The 20,585-nt window shown below is 47.1% G+C and overlaps 1 protein-coding gene across 3 annotated transcripts in view; it reads left to right on the forward strand.

Moving 5' to 3' along the window:
* KANSL1 (KAT8 regulatory NSL complex subunit 1) overlaps window positions 1-20,585 on the forward strand; it is a 76,176-nt gene that overhangs the window by 13,751 nt on the left and 41,840 nt on the right. For all 3 annotated transcript variants that reach the window (XM_088068078.1, XM_088068077.1, XM_014261053.2), the window contains exon 2: window positions 2,506-3,892. In XM_088068078.1, the coding sequence (XP_087924204.1) occupies window positions 2,589-3,892 (1,304 nt within the window). In that variant the 5' untranslated portion in view covers window positions 2,506-2,588. The remainder of the gene's footprint in view (window positions 1-2,505; window positions 3,893-20,585) is intronic.

Below are 20,585 nucleotides of genomic sequence, written 5' to 3' on the forward strand. Positions count from 1 at the left end.
AGCCAAGGAGGTTTGCAGTAGCTTAGCAGGAGGACTCGCTGTTTTCAAGTGAGTTTGCTAACCAGAGGAAAAGGCAGTGTCAAAGTTTTGCTTCCGTTTCCCACTTCTGTTAATTTAAGTTGATGACCTGCAAATTAAAATTCTCTTTAGGCTGCAACTCCTGCAAACTCCTGACTGGCTGCAGTGTAGTGCAGATACGCTCATGAAGATCCATTTAGCACCAAGGGAAGGGTTTTCTGCTCTTTTTGCAGTTGGGTGTTTCCAAAGCCACTGTCGATGTCTCGTGGTGACTGTGGTGGAGAGCCCTGAGCCAGAGTTCCCTCTGGAAGGGAAACGCAGATGTTTCTGCAGAACTGGGAACCCGTTAGGGGCAGCCATTCCCAGTGTGTGTGTCTCTAGTGAAGGTCTTGGAAAGGAGGCTGGAGAGGAGGAAGTCTTTATTCTGAAGTCTTCCTCCCTCCTCTCCCTAGGGTGTCTTAGCTACAAGTGGAAAGTTCCCTGAAAGTTCCTTTTTTTCCTTTCTTCCCTGAATAGGCATGTTCAGTTTTTATTTATGGACCCAAATGGTGACTAAAAGCCATTTTCAGTGAGTGTGGCCTAAATTTTGAGACAGACAGGTCCTTTTTTAGTAAGGGTAAAGTGTAGTCGATTACAGAATACCATAGGTTCTGTGAGCAGGGGACATGGGAAGCCTGAACCTACCTCCAGCATCTTGATATTTCTGCTGCAGCAGCTTTTTTAAAGTGGGTTCCTCTGGGAGTGTATTCTTCCTTCCCTGTCTCCTCCTCCTGTGTCACCTGGGTGTGTTTTATGGAGAGGGAGTTGGAAGCCTGTTGGCAGTGTGCTGGAGCTGGCTGGGGACAGCCCTCGGGCCCAGTGCGGACCGGAGGATGAGCGGATGGAGAGCAGCCCTGGGGGAAGGAGTGCTGGGAGAGAGGCTGGGCACCACCAGTGCCAGAAACCCCCGTGCCCTGGGCTGCTCCCCCAGCGTGGGCAGCAGGGGAGCGCGGGTGCAACTGCACGAGCTTCAGGGTGCCTTCCAACCCAAATCATTTTGGGATTCTGGGGCTGTGGAGGGTTTGTATTTTGGACCTGGTGAGGAGCTGGACAGTTGACTAAAGTATGTACTCCTTGGAAACCACGCAGCAAATAATTTTGAGCCTTCCCTCCATGGGAATGTGGGCTTGTTTCTCTAAATCGTCTCTGACTTCTCACAAAAATTCAGGTTCTAGTACTTTGATTTTCAGCCTTGATGTGTTTCTGGTCCCTGTTCAAGAGAAGCACCTGGATCTGATGTTGGGAGCAACTGGATGAGCCCAGAAAAAAAACTGGCTGTGAAATTTCCCTTGTTAAACATATTAAAACTTTAGATAGTCTTTGCTTTTCCTGTAAAGTAGTGCATTAATTTGGTCATTGGGGTGTGTTAATGAGCAGCTACAGCAAGCTTATGCAAATTTATGTGAAATTAGAGGACTGGCATATCAGGCAAGAGATCAGGGCAACTTTTTATTATTAAGTTGACATTGAAATACCTTCTGAAGATACTATATATATATATATATATATAATTTAGCAGTAAAAGGAAATTCAAGTAACTGTTTCACTGGCAGCACAACTAGTGCTGTGGTTTATTTTAATGCAATTTAAAAAGGCATTTAAAAACACTTTTAGTTGTAAGGAAAACGGGTGAATGACCAGGGACTTGGAGGTGGGTGGGAAGAGGCTGCAGTGTAGGGAAATGAAGAGTCCTCAGTTATTTCTCTTGGTTTGTTTGCTGTGGTTGAGTTAAACCCAGGCTTGCTCTGACAGTCAGTGCAGAACTGCTCTGTGCTGTGTGGGTTAATCTTTATCCATGCTCTTGAAAGAGAAATGGGAATTGCTAACGCTGGAAGTCACCTGGCTCATTCGGAAACGTACTTCTGGGAAAGTGGATTTCATATACACCAGGGAAGCGACTTTCTTGAAATACAGGTTTCAGACAAGCGGTGGGGTTTCTTCAGCCACTGGGAGTTTAAGCATATGAAGATCTGTTCCTCTCAAGCCCTGCCTGTGTTACATGTTATAGTCAAATCTGTCATTTTTAAGACCCCTGAGCTAGCAGTAGAAGCACTGAAAACGATTTCATAGGTGTTGCTCAGGGATTTTAATGATGAAGTTGATGAGCTGCTGGCACTGAAGAATAGGAGCATCCAGGGCTGGAGCTTTTCTGGAGGCCCGGAAGGGTTCTGGTGTGCTCACGGATAAACTGAAAGATGGGAGTAGCAGTTGCAGACAGGCATTAACTTTGGGAGATCCTGGGGCTCTGGAGGACTGGGCTGTGTTCCTGTTTCTGTTGGCAGCTGCCTGCTGCCCGCCTGGCCCTGCTGAGCAGGGCTGGGGCTCTCGGGGGAGCAGGCAGTGCGAAGTGTGAACGTCGCGTCCGCGTCTCGCTGCCGTAGTGCAGAGCGTTTGCTTTACATCCTCCAAGTGCAGACTCTGACTGTGTCTTTTGGCTTCCCTGTGCAGGCTGCCCTCGGGAGCGGCAGTGGGAGGCAGTGGAGCTGGCCTCGGCAGCGGGAGAGGCTGGACTTCCCGTGTCTCTGTGCTGAATGGCTGCGATGGCGCCCGCTCTCACTGACGCAGCAGCCGAAGCTCACCACATCCGATTCAAGCTGGCTCCCCCGTCCTCCACCTTGTCGCCTGGCACTGCCGAGAGCAACGGCAACGCCAGCAACATCCTCCTGGCTGCCAACGGCACCAAAAGGAAAGCCATTGCTCCGGAGGATCCCAGTCTAGATTTCCGAAACAACCCCACGAAGGAAGAGCTGGGCAAGCTGCAGCCGCTAGTGGCCTCTTATCTCTGCTCGGATGTAACATCTGTCTCTTCAAAAGAGCCTCTGAAGCTGCAAGGAGTCTTCAACAAGCAGACAGTCCTTAAATCTCACTCTCTCTTATCTCAGTCCTTTTTGAAAACAAGTGATCTGTTGGGGAGGCAACCAGTGTTGGAATTCACTTTGGAGAATCTAAAAACAATGAGTACTAGTAGCCAGCCACCTCTCCCACAAGCGCCTGTGAATGGCTTGGCCAAGAAACTGGCCAAAAGTACCAATTCAGACCATGAAAACTCTAGTTCTCTGAATGGTGGGAAGTGTGCTCCTCCTTCTGCTGCCCTCCAGGCTGTTGACTATAATACAGGAGGTTCCGAACTGGGGGACTTGAAGAGCGGGTTGACCAATTGCACTCTTCCACACAGAAGCCTTGATGCAGAGCACACAGCTCCCTTTAGCAATAACAGCACTGCAAATAAATCTTCCCTTAATTCCGCAGAGCAGCAGTGGGTGCTCGAGGGCAGCAGTGGGGAGGCGCGGGTGCCCGGTGTTGCGAGTCGCTCCGACTTCGGGAGCAGTAAGCTGGAGGAGCAGAAACCTTCCCTGCTGGCCGGTCACCACAGCGCTCTGGACTCCGAGATGAGGACGAGGGCCCTGCTGCGGCGGCAGGCAGACATCGAGAGCCGAGCCCGGCGGCTGCAGAAGCGCTTGCAGGTGGTGCAGGCGAAGCAGGTGGAGAGACACATCCAGCAGCAGTTGGGCGGCTTCTTGGAGAAAACGCTGAGCAAGCTTCCAGCTTTGGACCCCCTGAGGCATCGGAGCCAGTTGATGCTGACCAGAAAAGCCGAAGCAGCCTTGAGGAAAGCTGCGAGCGAGACAGTTACTTCAGAAGGCCTGAGCAACTTCCTGAAGAGCGATTCAATATCAGAGGAGCTGGAGAGATTCACAGCCAGTGGCATGGCCAACCTGCGGTCCAGCGAGCGCGCCTTCGACTCGGATGTCACGGACAGCAGCTCGGGGGGAGAGTCGGATGTTGAAGAAGAGGAACTGACCAAAGCAGACCCAGAACAACCCCACGTACCACTGTAAGTAGCAGTCACTTATTTCCTTTTGGTGTCAGGAGCAAGGTGGGAGGTGGCAGATAGAAAATATGGTTTTTGTAGGAAATTTTGGATGGTCTTAGGTCAGAGAATTATTAAAACTAGTGCGGTGTGATTTGCATCACGTGCAGCACCGAAGATAAAATTCCTCGTGCTTACTGGAAATAGTCTTTGGATAGTTTGTGGAGCAGCAAGTCGTGGAAATAATGGCTGGCTGGAGTGGTGTGAGCTGGAATGCCATTAGCAGTTCTCTCCAAGATGCTTTGGTCCTGTCTTCTGAAAGGAAATGTTTGTTGTTTTACAATGGGAATATTTGTTGTAAACCTGTTGTGTAAAGTAAAGCCAATCTGAATCTGTGTAGCTGATTTATGATTGGGGAATTATTTTATTTGTTAAATGAACTGCCTGGAAAAAAAATACTCTGAGAGGATTTGGTTCAAGTGCCAGCGGAAGTGTGAAATGAGTGTGTTCTCTTCTTGAATCTGGGAAATTATTGCTGGGAATTTTCTTTTTGCATATGAGTTGCATTAGATGATGACAACAGCTTCATAATTATGTTGTTAACTGGATGCTGCTTGCATAAGTATTAGGTGTCAGTTTGTATGTGGAGGAGGAAGATCCTTCTCAAGGCAAAAGGTCTTGAGACAGGTCAGGGAAGAAGGGAAATTTTTGTTCCAAACCCAGAATTTTTCTTGGGAGTGTATATCACAGTATATTTCAAAAATCTCTTAAAAGGCCATATTCTGTGTCTAGTCTGTGAAATCTTGCTTGCATCAGTAGGTGATCTCTTCCACCCTGATGGACCTATTGAAGCTCAGTGTGTGAAGTGTCACTACGGTCAAGAGGAAGGTCCCTGCATGGGCACAGGGGTCCTGGCTGGAATGCCATGGGAATGGCTTTCCCATCCAGGCTGGAAATAGTCACCAGGACTTCTGCATTCCTGTGCTGTCCTGGGATTGTTCAGATCTCTCTGGAGAAATAGTGGAATGGATTTGGATACCTGTTGTCCGGAGTGTGTTAGTGAGCGGTGAGGGCTGTGTGACACAGATTTTACTGAGCTGGGCAGATGTGAGCACTGGGCACTTGATAACTTCAGAATCCTCTGAGAACACGCTCATGTGGATGAGTGCAGATAACCAGATGTTACAGCTTTTGAATATTGAACTGCAGCTAAATGTCACATTGTGTTTTGGGATGGTGGCACAGGGTGAATTTCTGCATGTGAAGTCTTAAATATGGCTCGAGTTTGCGTTTCTCCCAGTGCAAAGCTGGTAGCTAGCTGATCATGTGATCTCTCCTGGGTGGACATAAAGGGGTTCTTGTGCTGTTAGAAACAAGAGTTCAGTAACTTTATTCCTGTTCTATGATTTCCACAAATTTACTGTTGGGATTAGCAGTAGAATTGTATTTCTAAGTCTTGTAGTAGTTATTGGAGGAGACATTTGATTAAAAATCTGTCCAAAATAATATTAAATTTCCCAAACTGTGGATTTCATGGCTTCACGTGTTGTCTAGCAAAGTGAAATTTCTTTGCCACTGCTCTTAATCCCAAGAGGAAGTGCGGCATTCAGACACACCGTGCGTGAAATTCCTTGCTGACTTTTCCGCCCTTTGCGTTAGTCATGCCTTCACGTTCTGAGTACTCTTAAAAAGCCAAAGATTTGAAAGCTCATAAAAAGACTGATCCCTCTATTGTCCCTGGGCTCAGAAGCTGGTGTGTATGCACACTGGCATCTAGGCCAGGCCCACCAAAGCTGGTTTAAAGTTGGTGCCTGTGGGTATTGAGTAATGAGCAGTCCCAGCACTGAGCGTCCTGCTGGCCGGGTGCTGCGCCATCGGCCGAGCTCCGGCGCTGCCGAGGCTCGCTGCGTGTTGGTGCGTGCCACTGAAACTCCTCAAGTCAACCTTAAGAGCTGGTACAAGCTTCTGAGCACATCTAAACACCATTCTTTTCCAGCAGTGCTAAGAGGCAGGAAGGGAAGAGCCGAGTTTTCCACTGGGGAGCTGCCTTGGGCCAGCTGATGGTGCAGAGCCATTGTTGCACATTAGTGTGAGTGTAGAGGCTCCTCAAGGAGGGCTGGATTTTTTGTCTTTCTGAATTCACTTCTTAGAAGGAAGACGTGAACCCTGATTATTTTACTTTGGATAGTGAGATGGAATATCTGAGTGTGTAATGGAGACATTCCAAACCCACCTGGATGTGTTCCTGGGTAACCTGCTTTAGGAGACCCTGCCTTGGCAGGGGCTTGGACTGGATCATCTCCAAAGGTCCCTTCCAACCCCAGCAATTCTGTGATTCTGTACACTTCTCATTGCTCAGTCACCATCCTTTGGTTCTGCATTGCTTCTGGATGCCCCTGCCTTTCCCCCAAAAACTGCTGTTTGCTTCAAGATCTTTTGTGAGAGTTGTGCCACAAACAGTGTCTCACTGGCCGTGAGGGGCTGTGTCACTGACCACCTCTGACACTCAAGTAGGATCACCCAAAAGACAAAGACATGTTTACATCATGCTTAGATAAGAGCTGACCCTTGAGTTTTTCTGGTGTGGTGGCATTCCAGAATCAGTATCTGGTCAAGGACAGACTTTGAAGCATTTGTACTGTTCTGACCTGCCTGATCTCAGCTATGGAGCACCATCTCCCTGAGGAATTCTTGGTTCCAGTAGTGCTAGGGATGTATCAGAACTTGTTAGGTCCTTCTAAAGCGCTCCCAGAGCTGCTGCCCAGGAAGGTGCTGTCGTTCAGGTGCATAACCAGGCCATCATGTAATGCATAAACAAAGCAGGGAGGGATTTGTTACACCTTTGGGAAGCCCTGCCAGCCATGGGCTTGGTTTAACGAGGTTCTCCTGCTTCTCAGGCTGCCGATGGAGAGGGCAGGTGTGTGCAGGCAGGGTTGGGTTGTGTGGAGTCCTGGCGTTGTGTGCATCAAGGACCACCGTGTTGCATTGTGTCTGCTCCCAGGTTAACAATGCCCAGGTCTGCTTCACAGCTGGGGTTCCCTAAAGGTATGAGCAGTGCAGGGTGAGGATCAGGAGAGAGCAGCTTTGCCTTTGCTAGGAGGTGAGGAGGGCAGGTGGGAGTCTCCCCTGTGGAGAATCCAAACTTCCTGGGCTGGGTGTGACTGGAGGCAGGAGCACCTGAGAAACCTGTGCTCTGAACAAGGGCCCAGCTGCCCTGGCAGGGTGGGCAGGCCCTGGCACAGGTGCCCAGAGCAGCTGTGGCTGCCCCTGGATCCCTGGCAGTGCCCAAGGCCAGGCTGGACAGGGCTGGGAGCAGCTGGGACAGTGGGAGGTGTCCCTGCCATGGCTGGGGTGACACTGGATGGGCTTTAAGGTCCCTTCCAACCCAAACCATTCCATGGTTTTATGTTGCTGTCAGCTTGTGAAATGTGGTTCAGAGAAGGGCATGGAATTGTTCCCAGTGCTGGATGGCTGCTGGCTGAAATCCGGTTTGTGTGGCTGCCTGATGGTTTAGGAAGTCACCAAAGTTCTGTTGTTTCTGTGTCCCTGTGCTAATACGTATAAATAGGAAATATTTAATGTGGCTTGTGCATCTTTATAGTAGTTGCTTTTCTCAGACTGGTGGTTTCTTTGGTTGTGTTGGATTTGCCTGCATACAAGTTTAATCAGAATTTTTCCATTATTTTTGGCTGGTTAGTGACCTATGCTAAGCAGTGATGTAGGCATGAGTGGTGAGTGGTAGGTGATTTAGTCTCTCTAATCCTTAACTTCAGTCTGTACCACGGGAATAAATTCTGAAAAGGTAATGAAACCAAATATTTAACTGGAACTTTCCTTTTAGCTCAGGTTTTCTTATCTGGAAAGTCACTGGTTGGCAGTTGCATCGAGCTGCTGAGAGGGAACTGAAGTTCCTGGTGACCAACTTCTCACAGCACTGGCTTCCCACAGAACCTTTCCAAGGGTCAGACAAGTCCCTTCAGTGTTCAGTTGTGGTTGGTACGGTGCCTATGGCCACGATGCCTGAGCACACGTTAATTATTCCCATTTACTGATGGGAAATCTCAGTACCTTGTGCACTTTGGTGTTGCAGTGAATCATTTCACAGCCTGTGTGTTGTCTCCTCCCTGCACTGTGTCACATTGTGCTGCCGAGTTTTCAGAGTTGCTGGGCTTGGAGTAGTAATTAAGATTTCTCACAGCTGCTTTTCCCAGGACCCATTTCCAAGTCCTGTGTTGGAGATGAATGATTGGGTTGGGGGTTGCTTGAGGAGTGGCTGCAGTTGGTGCATCAGCTGACTGAGAAATGGGATTTAGAGATTCTGGTGTTTTTCAAGCGAGAACATGATAATGAAGCCTCAAGGCCCATTAAATAATATTTCTCAAATCCATGACTTCATAGAACTCTGATTCAGATGGCAGGTCCCACACGTAATTCAGAAATCAAATTCCACACCATGGGGACTAAGGAAGCTTTTCCTACCGGTCACAACCATGTTTCACTAAATGATTTAGGCAGAGCAGTCCTGAAAGCTTGTCTCTTACTCTTTGTCACTTTTTCAGTCACCTACTTGACACTTCGGGTGTTGTTTTCTGTTGAATTTTACCTGTGCTTGTAGGTACCGGTGACAGCAAGGTGCTTAACTGTATTTTTCAGCTGTTAAGAGAACTTAGGTGTTGTCTGAGTTGTTAGTCCCAGCAGCCATGTGCTGGTCAGGAGAGAAGTCCTGCAAGCTCTTTCAGTCAGAAAGAGAGAGCAAATCCTGAAGTGTTCTTTCTTAGCATTTGAAAGCAGAACAATAGAGTGGTTGATTGTTAAAAATGCTTAATCAGGTATCCAGAGTAAGTAGGACACTCCAAGTCCCTCTTGCTTTTAAAGAAAGAGGGCAAACGAGAATAGTCAGTCATTTCTCCAAGAGATGCTGGTCCTAGTACACCTTTTATAGATATTATGGGTGTCTAATAAGTTGTCCCTGGCTTTCATCAGAGCCTCGATCCCCATGCAGACCTTGCTGGAGAATGGCAGGAGGTTTGGTGTAGGTCGGTGGCCATGCACAGGCCTCAGATAAGGCAGCGTGGTTGTCTTTCATCCCAGAGGGAGTTTGGTGCTTTGGTTTAAATGTATCTGTCTGGGCTGAAAGCCCCTTCCACCCCAAAGCAGTCGGGGGTTCAGGGAATCAGCACTCGGTGTAGGGTCACACGTGCAAGGCAGAGCATTCGGATCGGTGCTGTGTTCAGGAAAACCTTTGAATTTGGGGAGTTGAATGCAGACAAAGCATCTTTCTGGCAGATGCCTTTACTGCCCCTGCAGCAGTTTGGGCTGTTCTGTTCAGAGCCAGGTCTCTCTCAGGCTGGGCTGGTGTATGGAAGATAATGCAGAGGACTGGGAATGATTTGGTGTCTGGAGCTGCCAATGAGCCGCTCTTTGTCTCTGTAGCCCTCACCCAGTGGGGCAGCGAGTAACAACAGGCTGTAGTTCAGATTTTTTAGGAGTTGTGGGTGACACTGTGGATAGGGTTATATAAATATTTACTTTACTTTTCATTGGAAAAAGCCTGTCACAACATCTGAAGCAGCAGAAAAAATTTTTTGAGAAGTTTGTGAATATGAACTGGTGTTAAAAACGCAGTGTGGTACTTGCCTGCTTTGCTGCAGTCTCCTCTGAAATTGAAGTCGGTGTTTGAGTGAGGGAAAGGGGCCCTGTTTAGAGCTAATCTCCAATATTGAAGTCTAATATACATCTTTGGGGGATGGGGAAAGACTTTTGCACTGTGTTACACCAGCATCTGCAGGCAGCCACAGCTCAGAGCTGTATTTTCATTCGTGCTGGTACTGACAGAAGACAAAAAATGACTGTAGGGCTGAGGTTAGAATTACTGAGATTGCAAGTGGAGCAATGATGAACATGGAATTCCTTAAGGAAGAGATTGTAAAGGTACTCCCAGGTGTCTTCCTCAAAGATTTGGGGTTTCATTCTGCAGTGACATTGGGCTTCCCCCCCTCTTTTGTTCTCTCCTCCCGCAGATCCCTTCTGGTTGCACTCGCTCAGCAGTGCTAGACTTCCAGCTGGGGGAAAATGTTTTTCTTGCTAAACTGGCACTACCCCAAGAGATTTTTCCAGGGAGTGTGTTTTGGGCACACCCTGGATATATGGGGCGTTTTGCAAGTGTCTCGTTTCAAAGGCTTGGAGAGCTTGGTGTCTTTGCTGGGCAGATAAAGCGCTTTAGGTAGGAGAGAACTTAAAAAATTGGCTTAGGTTTTATTTGCTGGATTTTGGAATGAAAGGAAGGGCTTAAAAATATAATTAGGTGAGGGCCTGTGTATTGACTAGGAATTCAGATGGGAAGTGGGAAGAGAAGCTTGAATTGCCGTTGAGTTTGTTGCAGTTGCCCTTCACATCTCTGAAGCCAACTGGGACTGATTCAACTCCCCAGTGCACTCGGAGTTGTCTCTGGTTGTGGCTCTCTGCATTTGAAAGATTTGCTTTCACTTGAAGTACTGGAATGGTTTGCTTAAGCAACATCCAGCTCCTTTTTTTTTTTCTTTTTTTTTTTTTTTCCTGTCCTATTTCTTTTCTTTTCACCCCCTTCTGACCTTCCCTGGGATAAGGTTACTTTCTGGAATGCCTGATCCAGGTTTGACCTCAGCACTGAACAGGCTATTTATGGGAAGGGTACCTGGCACAGGCATGCCGAGTTAAGGATTTGCTCACTGTGCCTGGGATTTTCCTGTGAAACTGCTCTGTTTCACTGCATTGCATCAGCAGTGAGGGGGATGATGCTTTGATGGAGGACAGCGTTTAAAAGGGGACACTCAGAGTCTCGTGCTGTTGAGACTTTCTGTTCACTGCTTTTGTTACGATGATGGAGTGGCTGAAAAATTCTGCAGGAAATCGGTCAGGTGGAGGGTGTTTTGGGTGTTTTCCCTTTTGGCTGTCCCTCCCAGAGCAGCTCGGACCCTGCCAAAGCTGTGCCAGCGGTGCCAGTGATGCCGTGCCAGCAGTGCCAGCGGTGCCGTGCCGGGCACGGAGGGCACCCAGGGCTGCCGTGGAGCTGGCAGCTCGGTGGGGTGAGCTCCTGGCAGATGGCTGTTCTCTCCCCGATGCTCATGTGCAAGCACGATGTCTCAGCTGCAAAACGAGATGTTCCTGTGATAGTGATGGCACAGCTCGGCTGGCACATCCCGTGACGCCTGCTTCTGAGGCACATGAATTCCTGCTGCCTCATGAATGAGCACAGGGCGCTCTCCACAACTCTGCCGTTCTCAAAGAGCCTCTGAGTTAGGGCTCCCGTGTCTGTTCAATCCGTGCATCCTGCCTGTGTAAGTAAAATACACCCACAGAATCACAGAATGCTTTGGGTGGGAAAGGACCTTTAATTTCATCCAGTGCCATCCTGCCATGGGCAGGGACACCTCCCACTGTCCCAGGGAGTTCCAACCTGGCCTTGGACACTTGCAGGGATGGGGCAGCCACAGCTGCTCTGCTCAGAATGGAATTCCAGAGAGTTTTGAATGTCATTTTGCCACCTCAGAAGTGCCTCCTGACAGGGTGGAGTTGTGAAAAGTGACTTCATTTGGCTGCTAGCTTAATGAAATACTCAGTAATTTAAAGCAATGCCAAAAAAAAAAAAATACACCCCCCACTATAATAGTGACTTTTTTTATATTAGGCTTGAAACATTTGATTATCAAATTACTCAAAAAAGGAACTAAGGATGATCAGGGTTCTCCTCATGCAGCAGAGCTTTAGGCTTTTGTATTTTGTGACATTTTAGCAGTTTCCATAGTAACACATAACGATGTTGTAAGAAACATTACAAGAATTTTATTTGTGTAAGAGAGGACTTTCAAATATTAATGGAAAGGAGTGTGAATTGGTGGGAAATGTGTGTGGTGGGAGGCAGAGGGAAGGGTTTGATGTAGTGCCTGGAGTGAGTAGCCATCCGTAGATTGAACAGGTCTAGGACAGCAAACAGGAAAATAAGAGAGCTTCAGTCATCTGGGGAGTGTTTGCCACAAAATCTTTCCTCCCTGGTGCTGCAGGTGAAGCTTGGGAATATCTGCTATTGCTTGTTCTCCCTGTCCAGGTAAAGAATATTTTATCTCCAGAGTGCTTCTCATCACAGCCCGTGTGCGGTTGGAACTCATCTTTTTCCATGATATTAAAGATTTGGAGGTGTTATCCACTGGTGTTCAAGGGGGGGCTGTAGGCTTAATTGAGATAAAATTGGATGTCTTCATCTAGAAGCCTTTGAGACAGCTCATAGGCTCAGTCTGCATTTCCTGAATTCCCTGGTGGCTCCCCATTAATACCAGTGTTGAGCTTTGGCTGTTTCAGGGCTGGTGATGTTACATTAGCAAATCCATTCCACTCTTGAGAAGGACCCAGAGAGGTTTTTTTGTAGGTGCCATGGACAGAAATTGAAAAAAAAAAAAGGATTCTTGAGGACAAAAAGGTTTAGTGAGGGATATTTGTATGCACATATATAGGTAGGTAAATATGTAGGTATAAATGTATGTATGTAGGTACCTAAAATATGTAGGTATATATGACATACATGAATAGGAGCTGTGGGTCACCAGCTGTGCTCCAGGGGCTGTGTCTCCATCCAGCTGTGTGAGGCTGTGGAGGGCAGAGCAGAGCCCAGGAGCTCCAGAGCTCCCTGAGCAGGAGGTTCCTGTGCAGCCCCGGGAGGAGGTGGGGAAGGCAGAGCACACCCAGAGCAGGGCAGGGCTGTGTCTGTCCCGAGGGGACACCTGGGCAGGTGGCAGTGCCTGGGCAGGTGGCAGTGCCTGGGCAGGTGGCAGTGCCTGGGCAGGTGGCAGTGCCTGGGCAGGTGGCTCGGGGATCCTGGCAGAGCTGCTCTGGTCCCAGCTCCGTGTGCCTGATGCCACGAGCTGGTGGCTCCTCCTGTTCCTCGGGATGTTCTTCTCCACTGGAGTCCCACATCCCCGTGGCCAGGGGGAGAATATTTCTGTTCAGCCGTTGCTATTCCTAGGCTGGGACAGTTGCATGAATAAAAATCGCAGCAGCTAAATCTGCCTATTTTTGTGTGAATTGGAGCCCTTCTCCATGTGACTTCTGCTATTCCCGTGCTGGCTATTTCAAAAAAATGAGACAATCAGCCTTCTGTAGATCTGCATTTTGAATGCAGAACACTTGCAGGGCTCTTGCTCCATGTATGCAACATTTTGTGGTGTTGGCTTTCTACTGTCTCAGGCTAAAACAAGAAAATGATTCTCTCTGCTCCTTTCATGTCGTAGGTAGCTGTCCTGCCTTTAGCAGAGATGTCTGAAAGTCAAAGGCAAGGTGCTGTTTATACTGAGACAGGAGAAAATAATGTGAAGAAACCAAGCACATTAGGAAATCTCCCAAGGCATTAACCACTGTTCCTACGTCAGGGTGGATTAAATTGATATGGATTCATTTTCAAGTATTTTTCATTGTAATAGACGCAGCAGAGTGTCGTGTAATGACTTCTCCAAGGTTTGTTGTGCATTTATTGGTCGAAATTATCCCATTTTAAATAAAATAAATCTGTTTGAGTAGTAGCCAGCCACTTAAAGAAGATTCCTCAGTGTGATGATTCATATTGTGCTTAAAGACAGCTTTCCATCCTCAGCCCTTGCTCGCTCCCCCTACCATCCCCCTCTCCCTGCCTCTGGAAATGGGCAGGAGGCCTGAACCAGCTTAACTCTTAGCTATTTAAACCTGCTTTTAATAAGTGATACTTGTAAAAAATCTTACTGGAAGGCTCTGATTGACATTGTGTTGTGTATTAGATGTTAACCTGGTTTATGAAGTGTGTAACTGCTGCTTTTTCTCTTTTAGCTGTTTTTTTCCTGCATGTGAGCTGTTCTTTGAATTCTTCCTGATGGGCTGGAATTACATCTGTCTCCAGTTACAGTGGTTCTGTGCTGGTTCACTCTTCTGTGGGAATCTGTCACTTGTCAGACCTGCCCCAGTGCCCCTCCTCTCCCTCTGCATCACCTCTCCGGGGTATTCATGGCCAGAGCTTTTTCATGGAAAGAGTTCTAATTCTTCTTGCAGCTAATTCTCCTGCATGCTGGCTCTTGAGATAGTATTTATTAATAAAATAGTGTCCTCTGAGGAGAGAAATTTTTCATGACCCATCCTAGTTGTGTGGCACAGCTCTGCCTTTGTTTTCCCCCCTTTCTCTCTGAGCCAGGCGTGCTTTGGTTATGTTAAACTGCTGAAACCAAACGCCCTCCAGGCTGGGTACAGGTAAGCCCTGATCAGATTAGCTGCTCTGCAAATTGAGTTGGTTATTGTACCAATGTTTTCTTGTGCTTGAGCAATGAATTTGTGTGCCAGGACAAGGTGCTCCTCTGAAAAATTAAAGGAAAAATTACTTGATTGAGCATTTCAGTGGCTTTATGAAGAACTAGTGAAAATTATCACCGAGTATCTGGAGTTGGAAGAGACTCCACAGGGATCAGCCATCCAGCTCCTGGCCCTGCACAGACACCCCAGCAGTCCCACCCTGTGCCTGTTTCACTCCCACAACTTAAAAAGATGCTCTGTGAAAACTTTGTGGTGCTCAGTGATGCAGCTCCTTGAAAGAGGAGGATGGGGAGAAAATGCTGTGGGTGTTTTCTTCATTGTTGTCAAGTCTGTGAAGATCTTGGTTGTAAATGATGCTTGGAACAAGCAATGACTGCAGGACTGGAGCAGGGAGGGAACCTCTGCAGCCCCTCAGCACTAACGAGGTGGTCCCCACTAATGAGGGTGTGTTGCTGGAGCTGGGTGTTACTGGGTGAATCTGCTGGAGGAATCCTCTCTTTATTGTTTTCCTCTGATGTTGCGGCATTCCTCAAAATCCCTTTCATCTACTTCTTGTCTGCTTGTTAGCAACAATCTGCATGCAGAGCACTTGGCTACTTTCAATCTTTGCCTTATATAATTGAAGTTTCCCCCCCCTCCTCCTTTTGGAGCTTTCTGGTAGGATTTTTTTTCCTCTCTGATGTAGGTGTTTGAATTTTTCAACTAGTCTAACTAGTACATAAAGTGATCTTCCTGTTCTGGGCTTGCTGCAGTTGTCATACTGGGAAAAAAAAAATAAAATTTGATTTTACTTGAATTTATTAGGCCTGGGAGAAAACTTTGTTGCCCAGAGCAGCTGTGGCTGCCCCATCCCTGGAAGTGTCCAAGGCCAGGTTGGGCTTGGAGCACCCTGGAGGAATGGAAGGTGTCCCTGCTGTGTCAGGGGTGGGACTGGATGAGCTTTAAGGTCCCTTCCCACCCAAACCATTCGGAGATTTTGTAAAACTGTGTAACTTCCCTTCCAGTTTGAGAGACTGCAACCAAAATTTTCAAGAAACTGTGTCCAGGGAAACCCTTTCTCTTTTTTTTCCTTTTTTTCCTGTTGGGTCCTACAGAGCTCTGTGGAGTTCTAAAGCGAGTTGGATGCTCATTGCCCAGCAATTGGGGATTTTGTTGGATGAGGAACAGTGGGATGTGCCTGTCCTTGCTGCCCTTGGGAACTGCTGACCTGGTACAAATGGGAGTATTAATTGAAGTAATGGAGCTCTCCTGTGTTTCATTTCTGAGAGTAGTTTGGCCAAAGCATCTTGCTTTATTTATTTAGCTATTGCTTGGTGAGATAAAGGGGGTTCTGAGAATTTGTGATTATCTCCTTAGCTGTCTCAGAAAGGAGACAGGTAGCTCTCCTCCTCCTCCTCCTCCTCCCTCCGCAGAGAGCAGCAGCTGCCCGGCTCCCTCCAGGATTAGGATCGAACCTCTCATTGGTTTTTGACACAGATTAGGGCAGAGAGCTGATGGAAAAGTGTTGTCTTCCTTCACAGAGATGTATTGGAGAATGTAGAAATCCATACAAAAATCTTCCTTTTCCAGTCACTGTAATTGCCTGTTAGCTCAGAGCTGGGTAATGTCACTTCTAAAGCTGGATTTATTCCACAAGATTATATGATAATTTCAGAGAGATATTTTCCCTTTTACCAAGGTTCTTTTTTATTTAGATGGAAGCATCCCACCCTCTCGTAGTCATGACCTCCCTGGCCCTTTGAGCGAGCTGACAGTGCAAAGCTGCACTGGCTGATTACAGTTCTAGTTCTTACCACAGCTCGTTCCAGCTCCTCTAATGAAAACATTTGCAGTATCTCTTCCAGAGTTGGGAATCCTCTAGATGAGGGGAGGTGCAAATGTGTAATGGTTTGGCTGCAGATCCCTCTTGGCCCTCTGGACCCTTGGAGGCTGTGCAGTAATGGCCCCGCAGCCACGGCTTTGTTTTCGGTACAATGACTTTTGTGTTGGCTTTTGTTGTGAAACTCTTGGCTTCAAAGTTTGTGAATGTGTTTGAAAACCTCCCATGTGTTGTCAGCTTTCTTCTGCCGTGTGCAGTGAGGCTGGGTGGGCCGGGGGAGCCTCAGCCCTGCCTTGGGAAGGGTCCCCTGGCTGCGGTACCAGCCCTGGCCCTGGTGAGCCTGTGGCTGCTGTTTGCAGCGCTCTGTCAAAGTCCCAGTGGATTGAGAACCTCTCTTCAGTTCTCTCTGTGAACCTGTTATAGTTTTACCAAGCATTAAGGTCTGGAAGATGTGGTAATACTTCAGACTATTCTCCTTTGCTGCCTTTCCTCATGGATTACTTGACTAAAAGTTGTCCCAGCTCGGGTTTTTTTGGCTCTTGTCCTGGCTTTTAGACATGTGAATGTGACATGCTTTGCTTCTGCTTGTAAATAAAAAAAACTGAACTTTCTTAAAAAAAGGTCTAGCATTCACTTCTCTCGAAAAACCCAACTCCTAGAAAGTGGTGACTGCAGGGTGAGTAATGCTCCATTCACTCCCACTCCCTCTTCCCCCAAAAGAACAGGAAAACCCTCCTGAACACATCTTTGATAAAAAATTCTCCTGATGAGATTGATGTCTTGATTTTTTGAGAGGCTGAGGAGATTTGGGATAACGATGGAAACTCTGCTTTTTGGATGAGATGTTTCAATGCCACCACTCAAAACATCTTCTAAAAATATCCTATCTTCAAGAGGAATCTATTCTTGCAAATTGGATCCCAGTATTGAAGAACATACTGTTGGTTGCAAAGTGTCCAAATTTAAGAAACAGACCAATATTCCTCTCTCTTTTCTCCCTTTCCAACTAGAATAGAATTGCTGGATATTTACTGCAGACTTCACACAGCATGAAAATAAAATTAGAGTATGAGATGCTCCAAACTGTGGCACTTGAACTGCAGTGGAGTTTGCTCAGAAGGTAGAAAGTGGCCTGATTGCTCTACAGATACATTTATTCTGTCTCCTGCCTTGTGTCTTGGCATGAAACAAACATTATCTAGTCCTTGTGAAAAGTCCTGGAGTAGAGAGTGTGTCTTGGCTGAACCTGATGGAAAGGGCTGAGGAAAATCTATCCAAGAAAAATAAATTTCTGGTGGAGTGGCCAACAGAGTGTGTGACATGAATCACTTCTGGAAGGGTGGGGGTGGTGCAGAGAGGTGGTTTTGATTTGGCTCTGGGAAATACGGATGAAATGGGGGAATAAAGACCCTTTCTGTGTGTCCTTACAGACACGGTTAAGATACAACCATCTCTTTATAGCCTAAAATAATTCAGTTCCTGGTGTTTTCTCACCACTTCTTGTTCCCATGGCTTCTGTTTCCACCTTAGATCCTGAATTTTCTGATATTCTCTAGATGTTACAGCAGACCATGTCCCTTTTCTCCTGCTCTGTGGCCCATGGAGTTGGGTATCACAGACAGGGCAGTGTTGGCCTTCATCCCAGAGGGAGTTTGATGCATTGTTTAAATTGAACTTTGTAGGGTGAGGTCTCAGTTGTTTCAGGGCAGAGCAGAAGGGAACCATATCCCATCCCTGGAAGTGTCCAGGGCTGGGTTGGATGGGGTTTGGAAGGTGTCCCTGCCCACATCAGGGAGCAGGATGGCTTTTGAGGTGTTTCCCAGCCCGTGCTGGGGTTCTGTATCTGACATCGCTGGCCCTGGGGCAGCTGTGCCTGTGAGGAGCCCCATCCCTAGAGCCCGCAGAGCTGCTGTGTGATCTCACCTGTCCATGTCCCACCTGTCCATGTGCCCAGACTGTGGTTGCAGAGGTGCCTCACTCGCAGGGCTGTTCGTTCAGGGGGAGTGGAGCTGAAAGCCCCCCTGTGTGAGAAGGACACGGTTCCCCGGCTGCTGCCTGTCCTCTCCCCAGCCCGCTGGGGCTGCCTTGGCTGTCCCAGCCCGGCCCTGGCTGCCTCCTCTCCCCGAGGAGCCCCTGGCTCCCAGGCTTGGTCAGGAGCTCCCTGTCTGCACCTACACCAGGGAGGAGCCGTGCACTGGCAAACCTGCCACGTCTGCTCCATCCACACCCGCATTGTCCTTGACAAGGAAAGCGCCTTCACTAACTCACCTTGCCAGCAAGAAACAGGATTATTTGTAAGTTTTTTTTATTAAGAGCAGCTGAGTTGCTTGGAATCAGTGCAGTGTTCAGTGACACCCAAGGAGGATGTACTTTTGTGAATAGAAAATGCTGCTTAATTGCTGAAGACGGCAGTTTATTCTTTCACGTTATGGAATTTCAGTCTGTGTGAGCCCAGCAATGTGGCTCTGAACTCATTATTTTGATTTCTTGCTCGCTGTCTTGACATAGTAGAAAGCATCTCTGCCTTGCAGAATGAAATGCTGAATCTTTCTGTTATAAATGAGATTAAATTAATACTGCATTCTGGGGAACTCTTTTACAAAGAATCAGCAGCATTCTGCTCTTCTGCAGGACTGTGTTAATCATCAGACATGAGTTGAAGGACTGTGGCCACATAAAGCTGTGAAAGGCCAGGAAAAAGCTGGAAAGTGCTGAAGGATAACTCAGGTATCTCTGGGAAGAGAAACAGGCTGCAGGAATCCTGAGTCACAGAAATAAATGTAATTGAGTGTACATTTCCCAAACAGCAGTTGAATCTGACTGTTCTAAAGCAAAAATGGTTTTGTTTTCCACACGTGACGTACAGTCCTTTTTTAGCTGCTTGTGTTTTTTTAACTATAGGGAATTGTGAATGGCTTGTGTGAATTTATAGTGAGTTTTGAAAGGCTGGAAAGCATTTTGGAGTGTGTATGCATGTATGTACACACTGTGTGTGTGGGATACAACCAGTTCTAAAGAAGCCTCTGTTTATTTCAGTCCCAGCAGTTTGAGGCCCTTGCTCTCATCTCTGTAGTTACAGGTATGGTTAAGTTTGTTGTTTGCAAGGAGAAAATCTGGAATCTCTTTTTCAATGCAATCTCAGTATAATTTGATTAAAGCAGGTTTTAGGACAAGCAGGAGGTGAGGTGTAGGTCACTAGGTAAAAGCAAGAGTGTTTTAAGAGCTTGAATATGAAACATTAATGTGTGTGACAAATTTCTCAACAATCACATTACCAGTAATGGCAGCTGCTTTATTTCATGGAATCACAGAATGGTTTGGGTGGGAAGGCACCCTGAAGCCCACCCAGAGCCACCCCAGCCATGGCAGGGACACCTCCCACTGTCCCAGCTGCTCCAGCCCCAATGTCCAGCCTGGCCTTGGGCACTGCCAGGGATCCAGGGGCAGCCCCAGCTGCTCTGGGCACCCTGTGCCAGGGCCTGCCCACCCTGCCAGGGAACAATTCCTTCCTGATACCTAATAACCTGCCCAAACTCAATCTTGCTCTTTCTCTACATGTCAATGATTTTATTGCACAGAGGATTTAGGCTGCAGCACATAACTCTGTCCTTGAAACCGCTGCTTTGGAAGAAAATATAAAAACTAAGAAGGAGGATCTGCTCTTTGTGGTAGAGTTCATTCATGTTGGTTAGAGGTTGTTCTAAATTTTTAAACAGGAGGTTTAACATCTCTTCTAGAAGTTACATCTTTATGTGGGTAGCAGGATACAAAATACTTAAAATATGGTTAAATTTCTATAGCTTTGTGCCTGGCTTCTGCACCACCAGTGTTTTATCTTAGTTTTCTAACTTGCTGTGGCAAAAGCAGAGAGCTGTTAGATAAGGAGCTTTTAAAGATGAGACTTGTCAGTAAAAAAACATCCTGTAAGCCTTGCTTAGTCAGCCTTCAAATGGAATTAAGTGGTTGCAAATTAATTTGTTCTTAATAAACTAAACTGAATACGGTTACCAGTTTGTCTAGGGCTCCATTTATAAGATCCAAGAGACTTCTTGTAGCTTTTTTGTTGTTGTAAGTTCTTTTTTTATATCAAAGGACATAAATCATTAGTTCTTTGCTGCCTTATGAAGGTCACCATCAGGTTCTGCCTGTGTCAGTCTGGACTGGTGTCTCTGGGGAGGAAAGTTTTGCCCAAAACCAGTAACTGCTGCTTTTTAGCTCACACTGGTCTTACTGTCCCCTTTTTTCCTCCAAACTGGAGACTGTGAAGGTATCTGCTGTCACACTTGTAAATGGAAGAGAACATACTGAGGAGGAAATATTGCCTGTGCATGTTGTGTGTCTCAAGCTGCAGTTGTAACAGCGCTGCCTATTGCCCCAGATCTTCAAGGATGAGGCTGTCACAGGCTCTTAGCAGGAATAGTTGGCATAGTTTGCATGCAAAGATTTTTTTTTTTAAAGTAAAATAAGTATAAATAATCCTTGACCGAAGCCCAAGTGGGTTATGCAGCATTTTGGTTTTTTCCTTAGAGAAATAAGGGGAAAGTGCTACTTTGGGAGGTAAGACTTTATCTGTGGAATGTGCCTAAACGTGCTCTT

Source organism: Pseudopodoces humilis, chromosome 29, assembly GCF_049639895.1.
Source record: "Pseudopodoces humilis isolate 2021_Gansu_Grassland_sample_001 chromosome 29, ASM4963989v1, whole genome shotgun sequence".
Classification (NCBI taxonomy): Eukaryota; Metazoa; Chordata; class Aves; order Passeriformes; family Paridae; genus Pseudopodoces; species Pseudopodoces humilis.